At 61.7% G+C, this 23,428-nt stretch overlaps 1 protein-coding gene, 1 long non-coding RNA gene and 2 other non-coding genes across 19 annotated transcripts; 3 read left to right on the forward strand and 1 right to left on the reverse strand.

The window, feature by feature from the left end:
• Window positions 1–193: 193 nt before the first annotated feature.
• LOC148051146 (uncharacterized) lies at window positions 194–3,387 on the reverse strand. 2 transcript variants are annotated; one of them, XR_015700253.1, is made up of 3 exons: window positions 3,254–3,387; window positions 2,613–2,940; window positions 194–1,174 (listed from the first exon to the last, which is right to left on the reverse strand). It is a non-coding gene; the product is annotated as an uncharacterized LOC148051146 (long non-coding RNA). The 2 variants fall into 2 exon arrangements; XR_015700254.1 differs by having other exon boundaries at window positions 2,613–2,982; window positions 3,254–3,385.
• On the forward strand, window positions 3,290–22,319 carry MVP (major vault protein). 15 transcript variants are annotated; one of them, XM_087738338.1, is made up of 22 exons: window positions 3,290–4,031; window positions 6,273–6,488; window positions 7,209–7,302; window positions 8,386–8,472; window positions 8,712–10,037; window positions 10,157–10,216; window positions 11,542–11,839; window positions 12,424–12,619; window positions 12,908–13,031; window positions 13,102–13,233; window positions 13,839–13,933; window positions 14,564–14,800; window positions 15,473–15,598; window positions 15,778–15,936; window positions 16,788–17,038; window positions 19,024–19,221; window positions 19,598–19,736; window positions 20,021–20,232; window positions 20,509–20,625; window positions 20,732–20,858; window positions 20,947–21,135; window positions 21,479–22,319. In XM_087738338.1, the coding sequence occupies exons 5-22, from the start codon at window positions 9,800–9,802 to the stop codon at window positions 21,620–21,622; spliced, it is 3,042 nt and encodes a 1,013-aa protein (XP_087594464.1). In that variant the 5' UTR covers window positions 3,290–4,031; window positions 6,273–6,488; window positions 7,209–7,302; window positions 8,386–8,472; window positions 8,712–9,799; the 3' UTR covers window positions 21,623–22,319. The 15 variants fall into 15 exon arrangements, with proteins under 15 accessions (XP_087594464.1, XP_087594470.1, XP_087594461.1 ...); XM_087738344.1 differs by lacking the exon at window positions 7,209–7,302 and adding an exon at window positions 11,104–11,173 and having other exon boundaries at window positions 8,386–9,660; window positions 9,750–9,802; XM_087738335.1 differs by lacking the exon at window positions 7,209–7,302 and having other exon boundaries at window positions 8,386–9,660; window positions 9,750–10,037.
• On the forward strand, window positions 5,300–5,383 carry LOC148051147 (small nucleolar RNA SNORD45). Its single transcript, XR_015700262.1, has one exon. It is a non-coding gene; the product is annotated as a small nucleolar RNA SNORD45 (small nucleolar RNA).
• On the forward strand, window positions 7,865–7,949 carry LOC148051148 (small nucleolar RNA SNORD45). The gene has a single exon (XR_015700260.1). It is a non-coding gene; the product is annotated as a small nucleolar RNA SNORD45 (small nucleolar RNA).
• Window positions 22,320–23,428: the final 1,109 nt, after the last annotated feature.

The following is a 23,428-nucleotide window of genomic DNA, read 5'->3' on the forward strand; positions in this document are numbered from 1 at the left end:
GCCCAGTGGATTTGAGAATTAAAATCCTGGGGCCCAGTGGATTTGAGAATTAAAATCCTGGGGCCCAGTGGATTTGAGAATTAAAATCCCCGTGCCACAGTGGATTTTAAAACTCAAATCCTGAGACCAAGTGGATTGGAGAATCAAAATCTCCGTGGCCAAATGGATTTGAGAATTAAAATGCTGTGCCCACTGGATTTGAGAATTAAAATCCCCGTGGCCCAGTGGATTTGAGAACTAAAATCCTGTGAACAAGTGGATTTCAGAATTAAAATCCTGTGACCAAGTGGATTTGAGAATTAAAATCCCCGTGGCCCAGTTGATTTGAGATTCAAAGTCACCGTGGACAAGTGGATTTGAGAATTAAAATAGCCGTTGCCCAGTTGATTTGAGAATCAAAATCACCGTGGCCAAGTCGATTTGAGAATCAAAATCCCCGTGGCCCAGTCGCTTTGAGAATTAAAATCCATGTGGCCCAAGTGCATTTGAGAATCAAAATCCCCGTGGCCCAGTGGATTTGAGAATTAAAATCCCCGTGGCCCAGTGGATTTGAGAATTACAAACTGAAAAGCCCAATTCAATGCACAGTGATGAATGCCTGATCCAAATTCTGTAGAACTCCTCCAGTGCAATTTCCTGGGCGTGTTGAATTCGCAAATTAAGAAGTGAAGAGGACTCTGTTCTGGGATGTTGCTGAATCTGAAGCAGGCAACGTTAACCTCGTTTCCTCCATCGTTCGTAGCACCAGGCGGTGTCTTTCATGCTGGCTGAAATGGCCACGAAAGTGGAACCGGCTAGGGTGGCTTACCAAAGAGCCGCGTGGGAAGTCGATGCCGGTCGCCAGGATACCTACTACGCTTCCACTGCCAAGGCGTTCGCTGGCGACGTTGCAAACCAAGTAGCTACCGATGCAGGGCAGATTTTTGGAGGAAACGGATTTAATACTGAACATCCTGTAGAAAATCTCATGAGAGATGCTAAAATCTACCAGGTGAGTAAAAGAGCGAATGGGATCTTTCCAGTAATGCATATGTTTCATATAACAGCTATTTATTTGAAATCACGACGTACACAGATTCCCTCAGGTGAGATAGCGCCAGCACTGAGTGTCATGGATTTATTGTCTTGCGTAGGTTGTACTGACAGAAGTGTGGCACAACGGGGAGTCATTAGCCTTTTTTTGGAAGAAAAAGAAAAAAACCTGACAAAACGTGCTCATATCTACTCATTTTAACTATAAACTCATGCTAAACTCGTATAAACTATAAAAACAACCCTCAAACTATAAAAGATAAAAAAATATGAAGTATAAACTCATATAAACTCATTTTAAGTATAAACTCACATTAAACATAAACTGTAAAAAAATTAAGTATAAACTCATGTTAAACTCATATAAACTATAAAATTTTAAAAAATTATAAAGCTTAAACTCATATAAACTATAAAAAATAAAAAAATATAAACTATAAACTCATATAAACTCATTTGAAGAATAAGCTCATGTTAAACCCATATCAACTATAAAAAAATGAACTCATATACATTCCTTTTAAGTATAAATTTATGTTAAACTATAAAAACAAATGATAAACTGATACAAACTCATTTTCAGTATAGGCTCACGTTTAGCCCCAGTCACCCGAAATCCCCCGATCTCTTTCTGCAGTACTGCCACCACGCAATTATTCCCGGTCACGATTCTTCCCTTAGCGTCTACTACCATGCTACAGCTCTTTATTCAGCGAGAACGATTTAATTACCTTCAGGGACCCCCGTCATCTTTGCCTTTTCCCCTCTTTCTGACATGAATAACACGGATAAACCATAGCAAAAGAGATGAACACACCAACCGCAGGCACTGCTGCAGGCGTGGGGAGGAGGGGCTGGGAGCTGCCCGGTGGGAAAGGACCTAGGGGTTTTGGTCAACAGCCGCTGAACACGAGCCAGCAGCGTGCCCAGGTGGCCAAGAGGGCCAGTGGCATCCTGGCTTGTATCAGGAACAGTGTGGCCAGCAGGAGCAGGGCAGGGATCGTCCCCCTGTGCTGGGCACTGGGGAGGCCGCCCCTCGAATGCTGTGCTCAGCGCTGGGCCCCTCACCCCAAGAAGGCCATGGAGGGGCTGGAGAGTGGCCAGAGCAGGGCAGCGAGGCTGGGGCAGGGGCTGGAGCACAAGGCTGGGGAGGAGCGGCTGGGGGAGCTGGGGGGGCTCAGCCTGGAGAAGAGGAGGCTGAGGGGAGCCCTCATCGCTCTCTGCAACTGCCTGAAAAGAGGCTGGAGCTGGGGGGGGGGGGGAGGGGGGGGTCGGGCTCTGCTCCCCAGGAACAAGCGATGGGACGAGAGGGAACGGTCTCAAGCTGCACCAGGGCAGCTTTGGGTTGGATATTGGGAAAAACTTCTTCCCCCAAAGGGCTGTCAGGCCCTGGCCCAGGCTGCCCAGGGCAGGGGCTGAGTCCCCACCCCGGGGGTATCTAAAAGCCGGGGAGATGTGGTGCTGGGGGCCGTGGGTTAGTGGTGGCCTTGGCAGCGCTCGGTTAACGGCTGGACTTGATGATCTTCAAGGTCTTTTCCAACCTTAACAATTCTATGGTTCTAAAACACATAAAATCTCACCTGAACACAAGGAAACACACTTTTTTTTTTTTTTTTTTACTGTGAGGGTAGGTCGAACACTGGCACAGGCTGCCCAGGGAGGTTGTGGAGTCTCCATCCTCAGATACAGTCAAAACCCAACTGGACGCCGTCCTGGGGCATCCCTGCTTGCACGGGGGCCGCACACGCTGACCTCCAGAGCTCCCTTCCCACCTCAGCCCTGCCGGGAATTCGTTTGCCGCCGCTCACTCAAACCCTGGCCTCGGGACGGTCCCTTCGCCTGCGGTGCCTGTCACCGGGAATGACGTTTTTGTTGCTTAATGAAGCTGTAAACCGCCACCTGATTTACCTGCGGGGAGGTCGATATTGTCGTGTCCTGGATGAGGATTTGCTGTATTTAAAAACACACCCAACCCCCATTAAAACACCTCAGAAAAGCCCCTTGTTGTCTCCCAACACCCCCCCCCCTCCCAAATACCCACCACCCCGAGAGATCAAACCCCAAAATAGACCTGATTTTCAGTCATGGAATGGTTTAGGTTGGAACAATAAATAAAAAATACAGAGTGGAAAAAGAAACCTCACCTAAAGCAAAGATTAGACCGAATGGTTAGATAAACTCTGCGCCCGCTGGGATTCTAAAACCTAAGAACCGACCTTACCTTTTTAAGGAGACGTATTTCATATAAAACGAGGTTCGCTGCGCAACTATAACCCGTGGAAATTTTATTTCATTCTCAAAGTTTCCCAAACAGGGAGAGGTGGGTGCAAACCTGTAGATCCGTAATAAAGCGCATCTCTCTTGGGGGCTCTGGTTTCCCTGGTCAGTGTCGCTGCTGTTACAGAGCTGCCGAAGGGAGGGCGGCCCCACCAAACCCAATTAGCTGTTTCAACTCCTCCATGCGCCACGTTTAAGCTGGTGCTTGGCACATTTAAATCCGGTTAAGCCTGAAGAGACCCACCTGGCTCCAGCCTCCTTGCAGGCGGCTGCGGGGAGCCATGAGGGCTCCGAGCAATCGCTCTGCGCCATTATACGTTGTCATTCACAGCCCAAAATGGCGCTCCCGCCCGGCGCGGCGTCACCTTTGCCGCAGTCCAGCGTCGGTAATGAGCAGATAATTGGGTTTAATTACCAGAGAATTGGGTTTCGTTACCAGAGAACGGGGTTTAATGAGGGAGGCGCGGGGGCCGCTCGCCGGCCCCGCGCGGCCGCCGAGGAGCCGCCTCCGGGGCGGGCCCTTTCCCGCCGCACGGCGGGGTCCTTCCCCCGCCCGCAGGTCGCCCGACCGGATCGCCGGCTCCCTCACGGCCCCGCCGCCGCTCCGCCGCTCCGGCGCGGCTCAGGCGAACGCGGCGGGCGGCTCCGGCGGGGTCCCACGGCCGCTTCTTCCCTCCCGGCCCGGCGGCGGGCAGCTCTTTTCGGCGGGGACGGCGGAGGCGGTGGGTGCTGTGCGCACGGCGGAGGGGGCCGGGGCCGGGGGCCGGGGCGGAGGCTTGGGGCGGGGGGGGGGCTTGGCGATCGGTCGCCTCCGATCCAGCGGGGCGGGGGAGGCGTCCGCGGGGTTCCTCGGTGGGGCCTGGGAGCCGGGGGTTCCCCTCGGCCTCCCCGGGAGGGGCGGGGGGAGAAAGGGCCGGGTCCCCTCGGGCCGCGCCGGCGGCCCCGGGCGCGGAACCCCCCGAGCTGAGACCGCGGCTGCGCTGCTGCTTTTCCAAGGTGGCGCCGCGACGGGGCGCGGTGAGAGGAGCGGTGCCGAGCGCGTTACCTGCGGAGAAACGGGCGGGCTGCGGGGCTGAGGAGCGGGGCGTCGCTTGGGCTGGAAAAGGCCGTGGGGATCACGGAGTCCAGCCGTTAACCCAGCGCTGCCAAGGCCACCGCTAACCCACGGCCCCCAGCACCACATCTCCCCGGCTTTTAAATCCTTCCAGGGGTGGGGACCCAGCCCCTGCCCCGGGCAGCCTGGGCCAGGGCCTGACAGCCCTTTGGGGGAAGAAGTTTTTCCTAATATCCAACCCAAAGCTGCCCTGGCACAGCTTGAGGCCGTTCCCTCTCATCCCATCGCTTGTTCCTGGGGAGCAGAGCCCGACCCCCCCCAGCTCCAGCCTCCTTTCAGACAGTTGCAGAGAGCGATGAGGGCTCCCCTCAGCCTCCTCTTCTCCAGGCTGAGCCCCCCCAGCCGCTCCTCCCCAGCCTTGTGCTCCAGCCCCTGCCCCAGCCTCGCTGCCCTGCTCTGGCCACTCTCCAGCCCCTCCGTGGCCTTCTTGGGGTGAGGGGCCCAGCGCCGAGCACAGCATTCGAGGGGCGGCCTCCCCAGTGCCCAGCACAGGGGGACGATCCCTGCCCTGCTCCTGCTGGCCACACCGTTCCTGATACAAGCCAGGATGCCACTGGCCCTCTTGGCCACCTGGGCACGCTGCTGGCTCACGTTCAGCCAGCTGCCAACCAACACCCCCAGGTCCTTTCCTGCCAGGCAGCTCTCCAGCCCCTCCTCCCCCCCAAAACCAAAGAACCGACCCAAAACGTCGCCTGGGAGAAGGCCAGGTGACTACGTAAGTACCGACTCATCTCAGCGCGGCTGTGCTGTTACGAGGAGCAGCGCCCCTCACTGCCATGTTGAGGGTCGGGGGTTGCTGCGTGCTCCCCGGCTGCCCCTCTCTCGCCCTGCAGCCCCCCGTGACGGGTGAAGGGAGCTGCTGGGTTGCTTCCCCTGGGTCCGTGATGGCTGTTGGCATGTATTATCTGAGCATCGATCTGAAGATGGATCAGTTTAGCTCTAGAATTGCTCTGAGACCTGGGAAGCGAACTTCTTGTTGCTCCTTTACCTGCAAGGAGACCGTGCTGCATTTCCACGTGGCTCCCTTGTTAGGAGAGTGTGCCGAGTCTGGCCGCAGCACCGCTCTGCGCTCGCTCAGGTCGATAAACGCCGCCGGGAGCGTTGGGTTTATAGTTGTGGGTCACCAGGCGTAGCCCACGCCAACAGGATTCTGGTGCCGGGAGGTGGAAAATATCAAGAACTGCTGATGTCTGGAGGGGCGGGGGGTGAAAGTCACACTTATTTTTCAGTGTCCCCAGGAGAACCGGAGGCACGGTTGGTTATGATCGTTGTCGCTGTGCTGAAAGCATGCGGGTTAAGTACTGCGTCAGGAAAATACCGCGTAGCCGTAGCGTAGGGAAGCAATAGGGGAGAGAGAAAGACATATGTGTATGTATAGGTACGCATATGAGAATTCCCTTCCGAGTGCCGCTTCAGATTGTGGCGGCTTTGACACTTGACAGCAAGTTCCGCGAAACGTAATCTTGTTATTTTTGAGAGTCGTCGGGGCGCTGATGTCTTCGTTTGGCCGCCAGCGTCGTTCCCGATGATCCGAATTGGTGCCTTGCTGCTTGCATGTGTTGAACTTGAGATTGAGCTTGATGCTTCTGGACCAGAAAATAGAAGCGGGGGAAGGAAATGAGGTCGCGCGGGTAGATGCACGCGCACGTGCGTATACGTGTTTATACGCACACGCGTCGTGCACGTAGTACGCATGTGTGGTCAGTACGTCTGAAGTTGTGAAGGGGCGGGAAAATATTTGACGCGCTGCAAATTTGTAAGTGTTAACTAAGGTGTTTATGTTAACTAACGTTTGTAAGTGTTAACGAAGGCGTTTTCATTGCTCTGTTTTGATGCTTCTCTGTTTCAGAACGAGACTCCTGCCCTGCTGGCGGCGCAGTCTGTCGGCGTGTTTGAGGAGGAGCGGTGTTTCCTGGGGCGGACGGCGGCGGATCTCGCGGGAGGGCTGCGGCGAGTGAAGACAGCCGCAGTTCTGGCCTTCATCGCCTGACGTTGGCGGTGCGGTCAGTGCCAGTGCAGGTCACCATCATCATCGCCTGTCGACCCCCGGCACGGCCAGGTGAAGGTAACGGGGTAACGGTGGAAACGACCGCTTGCAGTTAACGGTCTTGAGTGCAGACTGAGGAACTGCACAGTACTAAACACACTACACGTAAAAATTTAGGTACTGTGTAAATCTAGAGTTTATATAAACATTACACGCTGCTGGATGTACCAATGGCAAAAAGTATTTCGGTACATGACTGAAAAATAATCTAACGGGCAGAATTTTATGAACTAATCTCCAAAGAAAAAAAAAAAATCAGATCTGGGATTACAGTACTAAAAAATAATCTAACGGGCCAAAGTTTAGGACTCATCTCCAAAAAAAAAAAAATCAGATTTGGGATTACATTACAAAAAATAATCTAGCAGGTGAAACTTCAGGATTCATCTCCAAAAAAAAAAAAAAAAGATATTTGGGATTACAGTACTAAAAAGTAATCTAACGGGCCAAAGTTTAGGATTCACCTCCAAGAAAAATCAGATTTCGGATTACATGACGAAAAATAATCTAACGGGCCAAACTTTAGGATTCATCTCAAAAAAAGAAAAATCAGATTTGGGATTACATTACTAAAAAATAACAGGCCAAACTTCAGGATTCATCTCCAAAAAAAATCAGATTTGGGAACGTTGTGCTTTTAATGTTCCTGTACCGGTGCTGTGGTCGGCATTCTTCATGGATCTTGTAGCAGACTTCTCAAGCTATTTCCCAGCGACAGGTTTTACTGGAACCTTGTAGGTGATTCCTCTTGGGGTTTGCGAATTCTTCTTGGCGCGGGTTGAGGCGAAAGATGTCTGCGGCCAGAGGAAGCGGGAAGCTTTGGATTTTATAGGTATTTATACACAGAAACGTATGGCTGTCTGTGATAATATCGAATTAAATAACGATTTAATGTTTATATAAACTATACATTTGTGCAGTACGTACGCTTTTTACGTGTAGTCTATTTACACTTTAGTGCTATCCAAAAGAAGCGTTGTCGTAGTCGGTTCTTACGTTGTCTTCCTCAAATCTGCTTTTTCTCCCTGTGTAACGATAAAATCGTACCGCTCCGCTCAGCGGGTATTTATTTGGCGCGTGCTTTTCCCCCGCGGGAAAGGACTCGGTCTCGGTCGTATTGTTCACCGTAGCGCTCCCCGTTGTAGATGAAATTTCCCACCGTCTCCTCTGTCTTCCCTGTTCTTTCTCCTGCAATCCGTGGTGAAAAACACCACCCGAAAGGCTCCAGGGCTCCCAGCCGGCGGCTTGAGAGCGTGCGTAACCTATCTCTAGTCCCGTTTCGAGGGAGAAACACATTGGCGGTGTCGGACGCGAACAAGGCGGCGCCCTGTTTTAGGAAGCAAGCGTGTCGCGCTTGGCAGCCTTGGGTAGGAGCGGAGGGGGTTGCCTTCCTGGGTCGGTGATGAGCGTTGGCATGTATTATCTGACCTAGAGGTGATGTCTATCCCCGCTTTAGCTCTAGAATTACTCTGAGACCCAGGAAACTCCCTTTTTTGCGACCTCGGAGCTCTTCCAAGCTGCGGAATTAAACGGCTGTCGCAAATCCGAACCCAGCGCGAGGAGATGGGGCCGCGGTTTGAGTTTTCTTCCACTGAGGTGTTGGGTCGAGCTCTCGGCTTAATCCTGGCGATCTGTTTTTCCCTTGGGGCTGCGTATTCCTTTTTGCGTTGACAGCTGGCATTTCCCGGAGGGGTCAGATTCGTTATTCCTATTCACATACTCCTTAAAATGCTGGCAACGGCGACCGCTTTGCCTGCGCGGCGCTGCCCGACTCTTTTGGGAATGTTCCATGTACCTTGCAGTGCTCTGGGAGGCGGCGTGGGGCTTTTTGAGATCTTCCTGCGTTTACTCTGCCAAACTGTGCTGCGTTTTTCCAAACAAGCTCGCCTCTAATTTGGGATCTGTTCTCTCACAGGATTCCTGGCTGTAACAGACCGATTGCATCAAATAAATGTTGACCTACTGCGTTGGCGGCTTTGCGAACGTCGGGAGGACTCAGCGGGTGAGCAGAGAAGGCATTAGGTGGTTGCTTTTGTTTCTTCCGAGCTCAACAGAGATGATTATTTTTTGAAATTTGAAGAATCTGTGGAAAACGTCAAGACTTTTCTGAAATGCTTTGTAAGCTCCCGCTTGTCACCCAGTCTCCAGCTCCTCGTCGTTGCAGATGTCGTGAAGTGTCTTGCCGACCACTTGAACCAGCGGCCTGCGTATTTTTGTCATTGGGCATTCTCTCTTCTTTAGGATTTGTAGAAGAAAATTCCTGGTACGCTGGATGTCCATCCCAGGTATCGTAGTGTGCCGTGTCACAGCGGGGAATTGCGTAACCTGGAAGAAACTCTCCTGACAAATGCATAACCAACCAACAGATTCTAGTTCCCCCCCCAAAAATGAACATTTTACTCATGAAAAAGGCGCTGTGGATTTTTAGCCTCCCCCACAGAAGGCGAAGGCTGTTTCAAAGTCGCGTCCTTGCATTTCTGTTTCCTGAAGAGGGGAAGAGGTCATCTAAAACAATTTGCACCATCGCGTTTAAAACAAGACCAGGGAAGGCTCTGCTTGCCGCTCTCCTGCGCGCGTCACGGGAGGTGCCAGCATCTCCGGAGGCGATTGGCGGGTTACATTTGATTGACGGAGAGAAACCGCGCCGCTTCACTGTGCCTTGCCGGGAGGGGGAGAGGGGAGGGTTTGCTGACAAAGCAGGAGACGAAGTAAATAATCCTGAACTAAATAAAGTTTTCTTAAGGGAAATCCCCAACTGAAAAAGTGGGGGGTTTCCCTCATCCGAGCGTAACTCGCGCCCCAGCCGTCAGCGTTTCGCAGAGGGGAAGGCCAGGGTGGAGTTGCTTGCAGAGGATGATGCACGGGGCACGCGAGGTTTTACGTCGCGCTTGCACTGCGCCGTCCCACGCCGCGGTCGGCTGCTCTTCCTGACGTAATTCCCGTTCCCAAAACGCAGACCGCGCAAATCGCTTCTCACAAGAGCGCTTGGAAGATCTCTCAAAGTACTATTTTGGGGGAAAAAAAAAAAGCAATTTGGAAGCTTCTGGAGGCCGCCGTGGGTTAATTGGGCTTCAACTCTCAGTGCTTTTGCCTGACCTAAAGGAAGCGGACGTGCCCAGAAAGAATCCGCGCCCCAGTGCCAGCCCCCCGGAATAAAGCCCCTCCTTGGCCTCCAGGCAGCTTTGGCTTTGTAAGCGGATGGGTTCGTGGGGTGGGGGCCGTCTTCCTTCTGCTCCCTCGCTTGGCAAGTGTTAGAAACTAAAACCTTTCCCTTGTCAGGAGCTCACGCCGAGACCGTTTTCTCTTCAGAGTGCCCCGAGGAAAGCTTCATGGTGAAAGTCCAAATGGTTTCCTGGTCTTGGGATTTGAACTCGAGCTGTTTCTGGGCTGGAAGATCAAGTTTGCGGAGTTCTGCCCCTTTGGGGGTTTTTGCATGTTCTCTGAGCAGTCGCTTCATCGTCTTTTTACTTGTAGTTACTGAGGACGTGGGCGCAGCCCCAGAAGGAGCCGTGCTTACGGGTCTGTGCTTTGTTCCTGCCGAAACTCATTCCGAACAGATCCTGCTGGGTTTGGTTTTTTAAAAAATGATCTGGTTTCGGTTGCGGGCGTTGGCGGGGATGTTGATGGGACTGTGGTTGTAGTTGGGGGTTTGAAGCGCTCGACGCAAAAGATTTCTTCTTCCGAAGGTACCAAGCAGGAGCTGCCGGGCACGGGCTGCGGTTGCCTTGCGTTTAAAGAAGACTTGCGTAAGGAGCCGCGGAACCCCGCCGCGTTCCCAGTGCCCCCCCGTCCCCCCCAGTGCCCCCCCCCATCCCATCCCCACCTGCATGTCACCCCATCCCCCCCGGTCCCCACAACCCCGCCGCTGGTCTCCACGTCCCCTCTCCTGCCCCCAGCGCCCCCCCCCCCCCCCCCATCCATGGCCGGGGGCCGGGTCCTGCACAGCTCACCCACGGCCCGGCCTCGTGCCCCCGCCCTCGCACCGGCGCCTCCGGCCCGCTGTCTGTCTGTCCATCCGTCTGTCCCTCCATCCCTCTGTCCATTCCTCCGTTGCTCTGTCCTTCTGTCCGTCCCTCTATCCCCTGTCCCTCCGTCCCTCCGCCCACCCCTGACCCCGCCCCCTTCCCCCCGCCCACCAATGGGAGCGCGCCCTGGGCAGCGGCGGCCAAGGCGGTGGCACCGGTAGCCCAGCAACGCGATCGGGGCCGGGGGCTCCCGGCCTGCGCCCGCCGGGGATCCGGTTCCCCGGGGCCGGGGCGGGGACCGGCACCGACCCCTCCGTCCCCTCCCGCTCCCCGGCACCGCCGCGGCGACCCCGGCCGCTCCCCGGGGCCTGGCCCTGCCTGGGAAATCCCGGCCTGGGCGGGGCAGCGCGGACGTCAACGCAGCCCGGGGGTGGGGCAAATGTGCCCCGGGGGGGGGGTAAATGTGCCTCGGGGGGGGGGGTAGGGCAGATCCCGCCCTGGGGGGGTGTAAATGTGGGCCCATGGGCGGGCCCCGAGCGGCCGGGCCCTGCCTGCGGCGAGGCTGGGCCTGCCCGCGGGCTCTTCCGGGCTCTGCTGCCCCACAGCGAGGTCTCCTGCCCCACGGTGAGGTCTCCTACCCCACAGCAAAGCGGTCTTCTGCCCCACAGGGAGGTGACCTCCAGCCCCACGGCGAGGTGGTCTCCTGCCCCCCAGGGAGGTCTCCAGCCCCATGGCAAGGTGGTCTCCTGCCCCACAGCGAGGTCTCCTTCCCCTCCTAGCCCCATGGCAACCTCGCCAGCCCCACGGCGAGGTGGCCTCCTGCCCCACAGGGAGGTCTCCTGCCCCCTCAGCCCCATAGCAAGCTTGCCTACCCCACAGCAAGCTTTCCCACCCCACGGCAGGGCCCCGGCCACTCCACCCTGCCATGAGCTCCTCTGCCCCACGGCGAGCTCTTCTGCCTCTCCCCTAATGACCCTGGCTGCCCCACAGCGAGCTTTTCCTACCCCATGCCCAGGCCTCCCCCCCCCGCTGTGTGCCCCACGGCGAAGTCTTCGCCCCTCCACCGTGAGCTTCTCCACCCCACAGCAACCTCTTCTGCCCCGCAGCAACCTCGTCAGCCCCACGGCAACCTTCTCCACCCCACGGCGAGGTCTCCTGCCCCACCGCAATCTCACCTACGCTCCGGGAAGGTCTCCAGCCCCACGGCGAGGTCTCCTGCCCCACGGTGAGGAGGTCTCCTGCCCCACAGCGAGGTCTCCTGCCCCACGGCGAAGTCTCCTGCCCCATGGAGGACCCCGTCATCCGCATCCCCCCCTACCACTACGTCCACGTGCTGGACCTCAACAGCAACGTCACCCGCGTGGAGGTCGGGCCCCAAACCTACGTCCGCCAGGACCATGAGAGGTGGGTGCTGTGGGGTGGGGGGGGCATGTCTCTGGCTATAGGGCCCTGGGGGGGCTCTATAGGGCCGTACAGGGCTGGGGGGGTGGTTGGGGGGCTCTATAGGGCCTCTATAGGGCTGTAGGGGTTCTATAGGGCCTTGGGGGTTCTACAGGGCCCTACGGGGGGGGGGGTGTGCTGGGGGGGCTCTGTAGGGCCCTGGGGGCTGTATAGGGCCGTACAGTGTTTGGGGGCTTTTTAGGGGCTCTATAGGGCCCTGGGGGGGGGGCTCTATAGGGCCATAGAGGGCTGGGGGGCTCTGTAGGGACTCTATAGGGCCGTAGGGGCTCTGTAGGGCCCTGGGGGAGCTCTATAGGGCAGTAGAGGGCTGGGGGGTGGTTGGGGGGCTCTATAGGGCCCTGAGGGGGCTCTATAGGGCTGTACAGGGCTTGGGGGGTGGTTGGGGGGCTCTATAGGGCCCTGGGGGGGGGGGCTCTATAGGACTGTAGAGGGCCGGGGGGGCGGTTGGGGGGCTCTGTGGGGCTGTAGGGGCTCTATAGGGCTGGGGGGTGGGCGGGCTCTATAGGCGCCCTGCGGGCCGCCCCCAGGGTGCTGTTCACCCCCCGGCGCATGCTGGTGGTGCCGCCCCGCCATTACTGCCTGGTGCTGCACCCGGTGGCGCGGGGCCCGACGGGGGCCGTGCTGGTGGACGCGGCCGGGCAGGCCCGCCTGCGGCACGCCGACCTCGAGGTGCGCCTGGCCCGCGAGCCCTTCCCCCTCTACCCCGGCGAGGAGATCCAGCAGGTACCTATAGCCCCGGCTGCCCCCCCGCCGCTCCCCACGGCTCCTCCGGCCCCTATGGGCCCCATGACCCCTCCCTAACCCACCCATAGCCTGCCATGGCCCCCTATAGCTCCTCTGGCCCCTATGGGCCCCATAACCCCCCATGTCCGTGTGTCCCTGGGGCATCACCCCCCCATGTCCATGTGTCCCCGGGGCATCACCTCTGCTGTGTCCGTGTGTCCCCAGGGTGTCACCCCCCCATGTCCGTCTGTCCCCGGGGCGTCACCCCCCATGTCCGTGTGTCCCCAGGGCGTCACCCCACTGCAGGTGGTGCTGGCCGACACCGCCCTGCGCCTGCGGGCCCTGCTCGACTTCGAGGCCGAGGACGGGACGCGGGTGGTGGCGGGCGACGAGTGGCTCTTCGAGGGCCCCGGTGAGCGGGGGTGGGGGCGTCCCCCCCTTGGGGACCCTGGGGACCCCGGGCTGACAGCGCCACCCCCCAGGCACCTACGTCCCCCGCAAGGAGGTGGAGGTGGCCGAGACGCTGCAGGCCACCGTCATCGGCCACAACCAGGCCGTACGCCTGCGGGCGCGCAAGGAGTGCCTCGACCGCCGCGGCGCCCGCCGCGTCACCGGTAGTGCCCGCCGCCCCACCCCGCGCCCCCACAGCACCCCATAGCACCCCTGGGACCCCCGCTCCATACCCCCCACCCCAGCAGCCCTGAGACCCCTGCCCCACTCCATAACCCCCTCCATAACCCCGCAGCGCCCCTGGGACCCCCACCCCACCCTATAACCCCCACCCCAACCCCACAGCACCCCTGGGACCCCCACCCCAACCCCACAGCACCTCTGGGACCCCTCCATCACCCCGCAGCACCCTTGGGATCCCCACCCCATAACCTCCCACCCCCCAGCACCCCTGGGCCCCCTCCCCCACCCCATACCCCCCCTCCCACCCCACAGCATCCCTGGGCCCCCATCTCCTCCGAACCCCCAGGACCCCCATCCCAGCACCCTTCGCATCCTCCCACCTGCCCCTGGGGACCCCCCAGCACCCTCAGGGCTGCCGGCCCACCCATAGCACCCCCAGCCTCCAAGGACGCTCCAGATCCATAGGTCCCTCAGCACCCCACGGTTCCCCCTGCGCCCCAACGACCCCTCGGGTCCCAGCACCCCCAGGGCTCCCAGTTCCCCCCAAGCCCCCGAGCACCCCCAGCACCCGTCCCCCTGCTCCCAGGTGAGGAGTGGCTGGTGAAGCAGGTGGGTGCCTACCTACCCGGGGTCTACGAGGAGGTGGTTGACGTCGTGGATGCCTACATCCTCACCGACAAGGTACTGAGCAGCCTGACCCTGGCACCCATGGGTGAGCAGGCCCCTCGAGACTGGGTTTGGGGGTCCCCTGTCCCTATTCCCCCACCCCCACGGGTGATAGGAGCCCTCCAGGATGGGCAAAGAGTCCCCGTCGCCCCTTGATCCACCATGGTGGGCACCCTTGCGCCCACGGGTGACAAGGACCCTCCAAGGGGGGCACCTGGGGCGTCCCTGCAAGCCACCCTGTTCCTGTGGCCACTGCACCCACGGGTGATGAGGGGGTCCCGTCCCCTTTGCCCCTGCTGTCCCTGTTCCCCCTGCACCCACGGGTGACGAGGGGGTCCCTGTTCCCCCTGCCTCAGTGGGTGATGAAACCCCCCCCCTCCCATCCCCCCTTTCCTGCTGCACCCATGGGTGATGAATCCCCCCCAGGATAGGTTTGGGGGTCCTGCACCCACGGGTGATCAGGACACCCAGGGTGGCTTTGGGGGGGGTCCCACGTACCGGTTCTGCCCTCGTGGGTGATGAGGCCCCTCGGGGGTGGGTTTGGGGGTCCTGTCACCCTCTCTCCCTGTGCCCGCGGGTGCCCAAGGCCCGTTGGGGCGAGCTTTGCCTCTCCCCTCGCCCACCGCGTCTCCGTCCCCCTGGCAGAAAGCCCTGCACCTGCGGGCGACGCGGACCTTCGAGGACGAGCGGGGCCGGGTGCGGCGGACGGGGGAGGAGTGGCTGGTGACCCAGGCCCAGAGCGAAGCGTACATCCCCGAGGTGTTCGAGGAGGTGGTGGCTGAGGTGACGGTGACAACGGTGGGACCCCGGCAGTACTGCGTGGTGCTCGACCCCGTGGGGCCCGACGGGCAGCCCCAGCTGGGCCAGCAGCGTGTTATCAAGGTGGGCACCCGAAGGTGGCCCCCGAGGGACTGAGTGGAGCCTTAGCTTGCCCATGGGTCTCCCGAGGAACCCTAAGACTGGGATGTACCGCCGTCGTGTCGCTGGGGGACCCCGAGGTGCCCCAAGAGACCCAGGACCTGAGCGTGGTCCCCAGGGCTGCTTGGGGGGCTCTGAGGGAACCTCATGTGTGCCTAGGTGGCCCCAAAAGTCTCAAAGGTGGCCCCAAGGGCCCCCCCGAGGTCCCCCCAAAAGGCACCCCTAAAGGACTCTACCGTAGCCCTGAGGTGTCCCCAAGGGTCCCGAAGGTGACCCGGGGGCCGCAGGGACCACGGGTGGCCCTGACGTAGCCAAACGCGGTCACAAAGGCAGTCTTGGGGACCCCAAGACACGGACGTTGGCCCCGATGCCCTGCTGAGGGACCCTAAGCTCCCATAGGAACCCACGGGTGGCCACCAGGAACCAGAAGTTGGCCACGTAGACACCCCTGAAGGTCTCAAAGGTGGCCCCCAGGGACATCCCCGAGGGTCCCTAACGCACCCGTGTCCCTGCCCTCCGTCCCACCGTGTCCTGCTGTCCTTTCCCCGTCTCCCCCTGTGTCCCCACACCCCTGCCCCAAGTCCCACCGCTTTGGCACCTTCCTGTCCTGCTGGTGACATGGCCCCGCGTCCCCAGGGGGAGAAGTCCTTCTTCCTGCAGCCAGGCGAGCGGCTCCAGGCTGGCATCCAGGATGTCTACGTGCTCTCCGAGGACGAGGGCCTGCTGCTCCAGGCGCTCCAGACCATCAAGGACACCGATGAGGTGGCCCAGGGGACACCTGGGGAGCAACTGGGATGACCGGTGGGGTTGGGGGACAATGCGGGGGGGGGGACCCGGGAGCCATGGGGGATGGTTGGGCTATGTGAGGGACTCCTGGGGGATTTGGGGGGGGGTCCCTGCATCCCCAGGCCGGCCGCTGACGCCAGTCCCCGCGTTCCCAGGAGGGGACGGAGGTGACGCGGCGGGCGGGTGACCGCTGGCTGGCCCGGGGCCCCCTCGAGTACGTGCCGCTGGCCGAGGTGGCCGTGCTGGAGCGACGCCGGGCCGTGCCCCTCGCTGACAACGAGGGCATCTACGTGCGCGACATCCGCACTGGCAAGGTGCCCGCCCTGGTGCCGCGGCTCCTATAGCTCCCCTGGAGCTCCTGGTAGCCCCCTAGAGCTCCCTCTTGGCCCCTATAGCTCCCTTATAGCCTCCTTGGGGGCTGCCTATAGCTCCCCCACAGCTCCCTATAGCTCCCATAGGCTTCCAGAGACCCCCTACAGGAGCTCTCTATAGACCACCTATAGCCCCCCCAAGCCCCTACGGCTCGCCCACAGCTCTCTATAGCGTCCCGCAGCCCCCCATAGACCCCTGTAGCTCCCTCCCAACCCCTGTAGCTCCCCCATAGACCCCTGTAGCTCCCCCCTAACCCCTATAGCTCCCCAACCCCACTAGAGCCCCTTATAGCTTCCCATAAGTCACTCCCCGTAGTCCCTATAGCCCACCATCATCGTGCAAGCCCCTATAGCCTCCCATGCCCCTTCCCAGTGCTCCATATTCCCTTAGTGCCCCCCATACCCCCTCCCAGTGCTCCCAGTAACCGTACACCTCATCCCAGTATCCCCCCCACTGCCTCCCAGTGCTCCCAGTATTCCACATCTCATCCCTGTGCCTCCAAATGCAGTCCCAGTCTCCCCTCTTAGTGCCCCCAGATATGCCCCACACCTCATCCCAGTGCTCCCAGTACCCCATATACTCACTCCCAGTGCCTCCAAACCCCATCCTGGTTCCCCCAAACCCTCCCAGCACCCCCCCCACCACATCCCAGTATCCCTTATACCTCTCCCAGTGCCTCCACACCCCCCTTCCCAGTGCTCCTGTTGCCCCCCCAAGCCCCCTCCCATGGCGTTCCCCGACCCTGCAGCGACCGTCCCGGCCTGGCGGCACCCTGAGGTGGCTCTGGGTGCAGGTGCGGGTGGTGACGGGCCAGACCTACATGCTGACGGAGGCCGAGGAGCTGTGGGAGAAGGAGCTGCCCCCCGCAGTGGAGGCGCTGCTGGCCGAAGCCCAGGGAGGCACCCACGGCGCCGATATCGGGGGCCGCTCCTCCTCCAGCCCGGACCTCGGGGTCCCCCAACGTGACCGCACCCGCGCCGTCACCTACCAGGTCCCCCACAACGCCGCTGTGCAGGTCTACGACTACCGGGAGCGGCGAGCGCGGTGAGCGCCCGTGGTTACTGGGCACGGGGGAGGAGGGACGCAGCGGGGATGGAGGAGGTGGTGGCTGGGGGGGAAGAGACGGGGATGCAGGGGGCACGGAGGGGGGGGCTGGGCACCAGGTGACGTTGCTGTGACCCCTGGGCTGGTCCTCGGCGTGTCCTTGGCCTGTGACCACTGTCCTTGGCCTGTGACCGCTGTCCTTGGCACGTGGCTGCTGTCCTTGGTGTGCCCGTGGCCAGCTGGGCCCAGCGCTGGTGGTGCTGGGCCCCGGGGAGCAAGGCGACGCTGTGGGCACCGCCGCGGCCTTGGCACGTGACCCACGCCCTTCACGCCGTTTTCGCGCACGCCGGAGTGGCGAGAGGAGAGAGTCAGTGGCATAGGGCCCTGGGGAGCAAGTGACAGCGCAGGGACTCTCGTGTCATGGTACGTCCTCAGCTTCAGTCCGTGCGAGTCGCGCTCGGGGATCCTGGGCTCCAGAGGCCGGAGGGAAAGTCGGGAGCGGAGAAGACGCGCCCTTGGGAGGAGAGGTTCAGCTTAAAGAATATGTAAGGAGATGCATAGGCCCATGAGCCCTGCTAGGCTGCAACGACGAGTGCTGAAGGAGCCGGCCGATGCCACCGAGAGGCCGCTCTCGATAATCCTTGCTCAATCCTGGCAACTGGGAGCTCCAAGGCTGGAAAGGTCACCCTCACCTTCCAGAAGGGCAAGGAGGAGGACCCGGGGAGCTCCAGGGCACTCAGCCTCTCCGCCATCCCTGGGAAGGTGATGGAGCAGCTCAGCCTGGAAACCATTTCCAGGTGGGTGAAGGACAGGAGGATCCTCGGGAGAAGTCAGCGTGGATTCACCAAGGGGAGGGCGGGCTTGGCCAACCTGAGAAACGTCTGCGATGAAGCGACTGCGTTTGGAGACGAGAGGAGAGCAGTGGCTGTTGCCTGCTGGGACCTCGGGGAGGCTTCGACACGGTCTCCCACAAGATCCTCGTGGAGACGCTGATGAAGTCTGGGCTGGATGAGCAGTGAGGTGGGCTGAAAAGCAGCTAAACAGCCAGGCCCAGGGCGTGGTGACCGGTGGCACGAGGCCTAGTTGGGGGCAGTAACTAGCGGTGTACTCCAGGGATCGATACCGGGTCCAGTGCTGTTTAACATCCTCATTAACGCTCCAGATGATGGGGCAGGGTATGCCCTCCGCCAGTTTGCAGATGACACCAAACTGGGAGGAGTGGCTGGTACTCCAGAAAGTCCTGCTGCCATCTTGAGGAACCTCAACAGCCTGGAGAAATGGGCTGGCAGGAACCTCATGAAGATCAACAAGGGGAAGTGCAAAATCCTGCCCCTGGGGAGGGACAACCCCAGGCACCAACATACGCTGGGGGCTGAACAGCTCAGCAGAAAAGGGCCTGGGCCTCCTGATGGACACCAAGGTGACCACGAGCCAGCAGTGTTGCCAAGGTGGCTAATGGTGGCCCGGGCTGCGTTAGGAGGAGTGTGGCCAGCAGATGGAGGTGATCCTTCCCCTCAGCTCAGCGCCGGTGAGGTCCCACCTGGATGCTGCGGCCAGCGCTGCGCTCCCCAGTACAAAAGAGTCACGGACCTACTGGAGGGTCCAACAAAGGGCCACAAAGATGCTGGAGGGACTGGAGATCTCTGACCCCCCGCTAGACGTGGTCACAGGCCACCGGCTGTCAGTGGCCCTGCTTGAACGGTGGGGCTGGACAAGACGCCCTTCAGGGGTCCCTCCACACTGCAGCCACGCTCTCATCTTGGCATCCCGTGGTTCCATGACATCTCCTTGGCGCGTCCTTGTCTTGTCCCCTTCGTCCTTGGCATGTCACCGGCGCTCTTGGTCCGTCACAAGGTGCTGCTGGGCACCCGCGTGTCGTCACTCTGGCAGGGTGGCTCTGACGCGCTCCAGCCTGGCCTCGGCGTGTCCTCGGTGTGTCCTTGGCGTGTCGCCCGTGCCCTTGACGCACTCTCGCCCTCTGGCAGGGTGGTGCTGGGCCCCGAGCTGGTGGTGCTGGGCCCCGGGGAGCAGCTGACGGTCCTGTCCCTCTCAGCCGGCCGCCCCAAGCGTCCCCACGCCCGCCGCAGCCTCTGCCTCCGCCTCGGCCCCGACTTCTGCACTGACATCGTCACCATCGAGACGGCCGACCACGCCCGCCTCCAGCTCCAGCTGGCCTACAACTGGTGGGCGGGGCTTGGGGGGCGGGGCCAGGGCTTTGGGGAGGGGGCTCCGGGGCAGGACTTGGGCTGTGGGGCTGTGGTTAAACTGGGGGAGCTGAGGACTTGGGGGCAGAGTTGTGTGGGGTGGGTGGGGCTAGGAAAGGGGGTGTGGCCTTGGCCTTGGGGGTGGAACCTAGGTCTTCAGAGTGGGGCACTGTGGGGGCGGGACCTCTGTGGAGAGGGCATGGCCTACAGCCAGGAGGCGGGGCTTGGCAGGGAGGTGGAGCCAGGTGCCAAATGGACTTGGGGCGGGGGCGGCTGTGGGTGGGACCGGGGTGGGAGTGGCCCGGGTTGGGCGGGCCCTGAGGGCAGATTCCCCCCTTCCCCCCCCCCCCCCCAGGCATTTCGAGGTGCCGGAGGACCCCAAGGCCCTGGGGCGCCTCTTCAGCGTCCCCGACTTCGTGGGCGACGCCTGCAAGGCCCTGGCTTCCCGCGTGCGCGGTGCCGTGGCCGCCGTCACCTTTGACGACTTCCACAAGGTCTCGCTCGGCCGCGTCCCTGTCCCCCCACCGTGTCCCCATCCCTGTCCCCGCACCGCGTCCCCGCCTTCACCCACCTCACCCACGGCCGCCACCAGTGCCCCCCTCCGTGTCACCCCGGGTGGCCCCGATGTCCCCATGACTCCCCAATGTCCCAAGAACTCAGCGAGGTTGACCTTCTCAGCCACGTTTGGGTTTGATGAAGCCCCGTGTGCTCCCCCCCCGCCATGTCCCCGCCATTCCCGATGTCCCCAAGCGTCTCACGTGCCCCTGCGTGTCCCCAGAACTCCAATCGTCTCATCTGCTCGGCCGTCTTTGGCTTCGATGATGGCGGGCGGCTGCGGCAGCAGGTCCGCTTCGCCCCCAACGGGCTGGTGGTGACGAGCGTCGACATCCAGAGCGTGGAACCTGTGGACCAGCGCACCCGCGACGCCCTGCAGCGCAGCGTCCAGCTGGCCATTGAGATCGCCACCAACTCCCAGGAGGCCGCTGCCAGGTCCCCATGTCCCCCCACGTCACCTCCCCTCCCTCCCGCCTCCCCTCCCAGCTGGACGCTGCCAGGTCTCGGTGTCCCTTGCATCCCCAAATGTCCTTCCCTGTCCCCCGCGCCCCGCCACGTCCCACCTACCCCCTAAGTCCCCCCGCGTCCTCTGGTGCTTTCCTCCATCCCCTGCTGTGCTCCCCGTACCAACCGTGTCCCCCCACGCCCCCCGTTTCCCCGCCACGTCCCCAATGTCCCCCGCGTCCCCGCCCCTCTGTCCCCTGTCCCCAGGCACGAGGCGGAGCGGTTGGCGCAGGAGGCCCGGGGACGCCTGGAGCGCCAACGGTTCCTGGATCAGGCGGAGGCTGAGCGGGCGCGCAGAGAGCTGCTGGAGCTGGAGGCCCTCAGGTCGGCCATCTTCCCAGCACGCACTGGGGTCGCCCGCCTTCCCAGGGGGTGCTGGGGTGGGGCGCGTGACTCCGCTTCCTCCTCCCTCCACCCTCCTCCTCTTCAGCGCGGCGGTGGTGAGCGCGGGGGCGGCGCGAGCGGAGGCACAGGCCCAGGCGGAGGCTGCCCGCATCGAGGGCGAAGCCGCCATCCTCCAGGCCAAGCTGAAGGCTGAGGCCATCGCCATTGAGACGGTGCGTGGGGAAGGGCGGGGCCCCCAGCAAGCCACACCCCGGGGCGGGGCGGGGCGTGTCCCAACGCCACCCCTCCGTCCCCCGACAGGAGGCGGAACTGTCGCGACTGGAGCGGGTGCAGGCCCAGGAGCTGCGGGTGCAGCGGGCGCGGGGGGAGGCGGAGGCGGCTCGGGCCCAGGCGCTGGCGGGCGTGGAGGCCTCGCGGGTGCGGGAGGTGGCGGCCGCCCTGGGGCCCGAAACCATCCGGGACATCGCCCGGGCGGGGCCCGAGCTGCAGGTGAGGGGCGTGGCCTCTGGGGGCGGAGCCTCTGGGCTGGAGGAGGGGGAAGGGGGAAGGGCTCTGCGTGGTGGGTGGGCAGGGGGTAGAGCTATGTGGAGAGGGTGGTGCCTGAAGGAGGCGTGGTCACCTGGAAGTGGTGGAGCCTTGGCTGTGGGTGGGGTCTCTGTGGAGTGGGCGGGGCTTTTCTGGGCGTGGCACCCTTGGGGCTGCCAGCATGGGGTGGGGTCTTCAGGGGGGTGGAGCTTCTCTTGGTGGGGGGGCCCGAGGGGGCAAAGGGGTGGGGTTGCCATGAGAGGCGTGGCCTGCCAGGAGGCGTGGCCAGCACCATGCCCACCCCCAGGTGAAGCTGCTGCAGGGCCTGGGGCTGCAGTCCACCCTCATCACCGACGGCACCGCCCCCCTCAACCTCTTCGCCACTGCCCGCGGGCTGCTGGGCTTGGACCCGCCCCCAGAGAGCCCCGCCCCACGAGGCCCCGCCCCCTGAGGTCTCCAGCATCCCACACTCCCTGGGACCCCCCAGCCTCCGGAGCGGTCGGAACCAACCCAATAAACCGAGCAGGTGGCAGCGGTGGTGTCTGCCGGCTGGTGTGATGTCATAGCGACGCAGTGACGTCAGAGGTGGCAGCGCTCGGAACTGCGGTGGCGTCACCGCGAACTCCCCCGCGCTCACGGGGCAGGGCACTGGGGGGGGCTGTGACGTCAGCGACGAGGGAAGCACCGTCATTGTCCGGGGGTGTCGGGAAGTGTTCGGTCAGCAGTTGGGGATGGCGTGATGTCACAGATGACGCCAGGGCTCGTTAGGAAGGCGGCCTAGCAGGACGGGCTAGGGCAGATTTTTGTGCGCTGGCCCCTTTCCCCCTGCTCCTCCCTCCCCCAATGCTCCGGGGCCTCCCCTCCCCACCCACCCCGCGTGCTGCAACGCCGCCTCGTGCATCCCGGGCGCGCTGCGAGCTGTCCGCGCTGCCGCTCACCCCTCACTGGGGCCGTTGGATCCGCACCGCGGGGCCAAGCCTTTTCCCGGGCTTCCTTCGACTCCCTGATTTGCGTTCCCACCTGCGGCCGGGCCCCCGCCCTCCTCCGCGATGTGGAGACGCAGAAAAGGGCCTGGGGATGCTGGTCGACAGCCGCTGAACATAAGCCAGCAGTGTGCCCAGGTGGCCAAGAGGGCCAGTGGCATCCTGGCTTGTATCAGGAACAGTGTGGCCAGCAGGAGCAGGGCAGGGATCGTCCCCCTGTGCTGGGCACTGGGGAGGCCGCCCCTCGAATGCTGTGCTCGGCGCTGGGCCCCTCACCCCAAGAAGGCCATGGAGGGGCTGGAGCGTGGCCAGAGCAGGGCAGCGAGGCTGGGGCAGGGGCTGGAGCACAAGGCTGGGGAGGAGCGGCTGGGGGGGCTCAGCCTGGAAAAGAGGAGGCTGAGGGGAGCCCTCATCACTCTCTGCAACTGCCTGAAAGGAGGCTGGAGCCGGGGGGGGGGGGGGGAGAGTCGGTCTCTGCTCCCCAGGAACAAGCGTTGGGACGAGAGGGAACGGCCTCAAGCTGCACCAGGGCAGCTTTGGGTTGGATATTGGGAAAAACTTCTTCCCCCAAAGGGCTGTCAGGCCCTGGCCCAGGCTGCCCAGGGCAGGGGCTGAGTCCCCATCCCTGGGGGTATCTAAAAGCCAGGGAGATGTGGTGCTGGGGGTCATGGGTTAGTGGTGGCCTTGGCAGCGCTGGGTTAACAGCTGGATTCCGTGATCTTCAAGGTCTTTTCCAACCTAAACAATTCCCTGATTCTCCCAGCCCTGTTGGCCCCACGCTGGTAATGACCCCGTGCTCAATAGCAGATTAGACTGCAGGCATTGCAACGGGTGCAGGCCAGGCGAGAGGAGACGTCTCGGGCACCCCCCGCCGCACCCTCGCCTCCCTGCACGAGAAGGGGAAGAGTCTGAGGCCCGGCTGGGCAAAGACGCGTGCAGGAGGCACCCGCACAGCAGCAGTTGGTGGAAGAAAGATTGGAGAAGGAAAAGCAAAAAGCAAAAGCCAAAGCTGCCTGGGTCGCTCGCGCGTCTGCGGGGAAAGGAGGGGACAGGGGCGGCTGTAACGAACCCAGCCCCGCTCTGCCCCAAACCCGCGCCGAGGAGCAGCCGAGCGTTCCACGGGGGCCGCACCGGGCTCGCGCAACGCTTTTCCTTTCCTCCGACCGGCGCCCTGGAAAGACACGGGCTCCATTTGCCGCTGTACTTGAACCAGCTCGATCGCTCCCGCTTCCAACTCGCCGGAAGAGACCAGCGGAACAAACCCGAACAGGCGC

This window comes from Nipponia nippon, unplaced genomic scaffold, assembly GCF_047370975.1.
Source record: "Nipponia nippon isolate SJK-2023a ecotype South Korea unplaced genomic scaffold, ASM4737097v1 scaffold_66, whole genome shotgun sequence".
Classification (NCBI taxonomy): Eukaryota; Metazoa; Chordata; class Aves; order Pelecaniformes; family Threskiornithidae; genus Nipponia; species Nipponia nippon.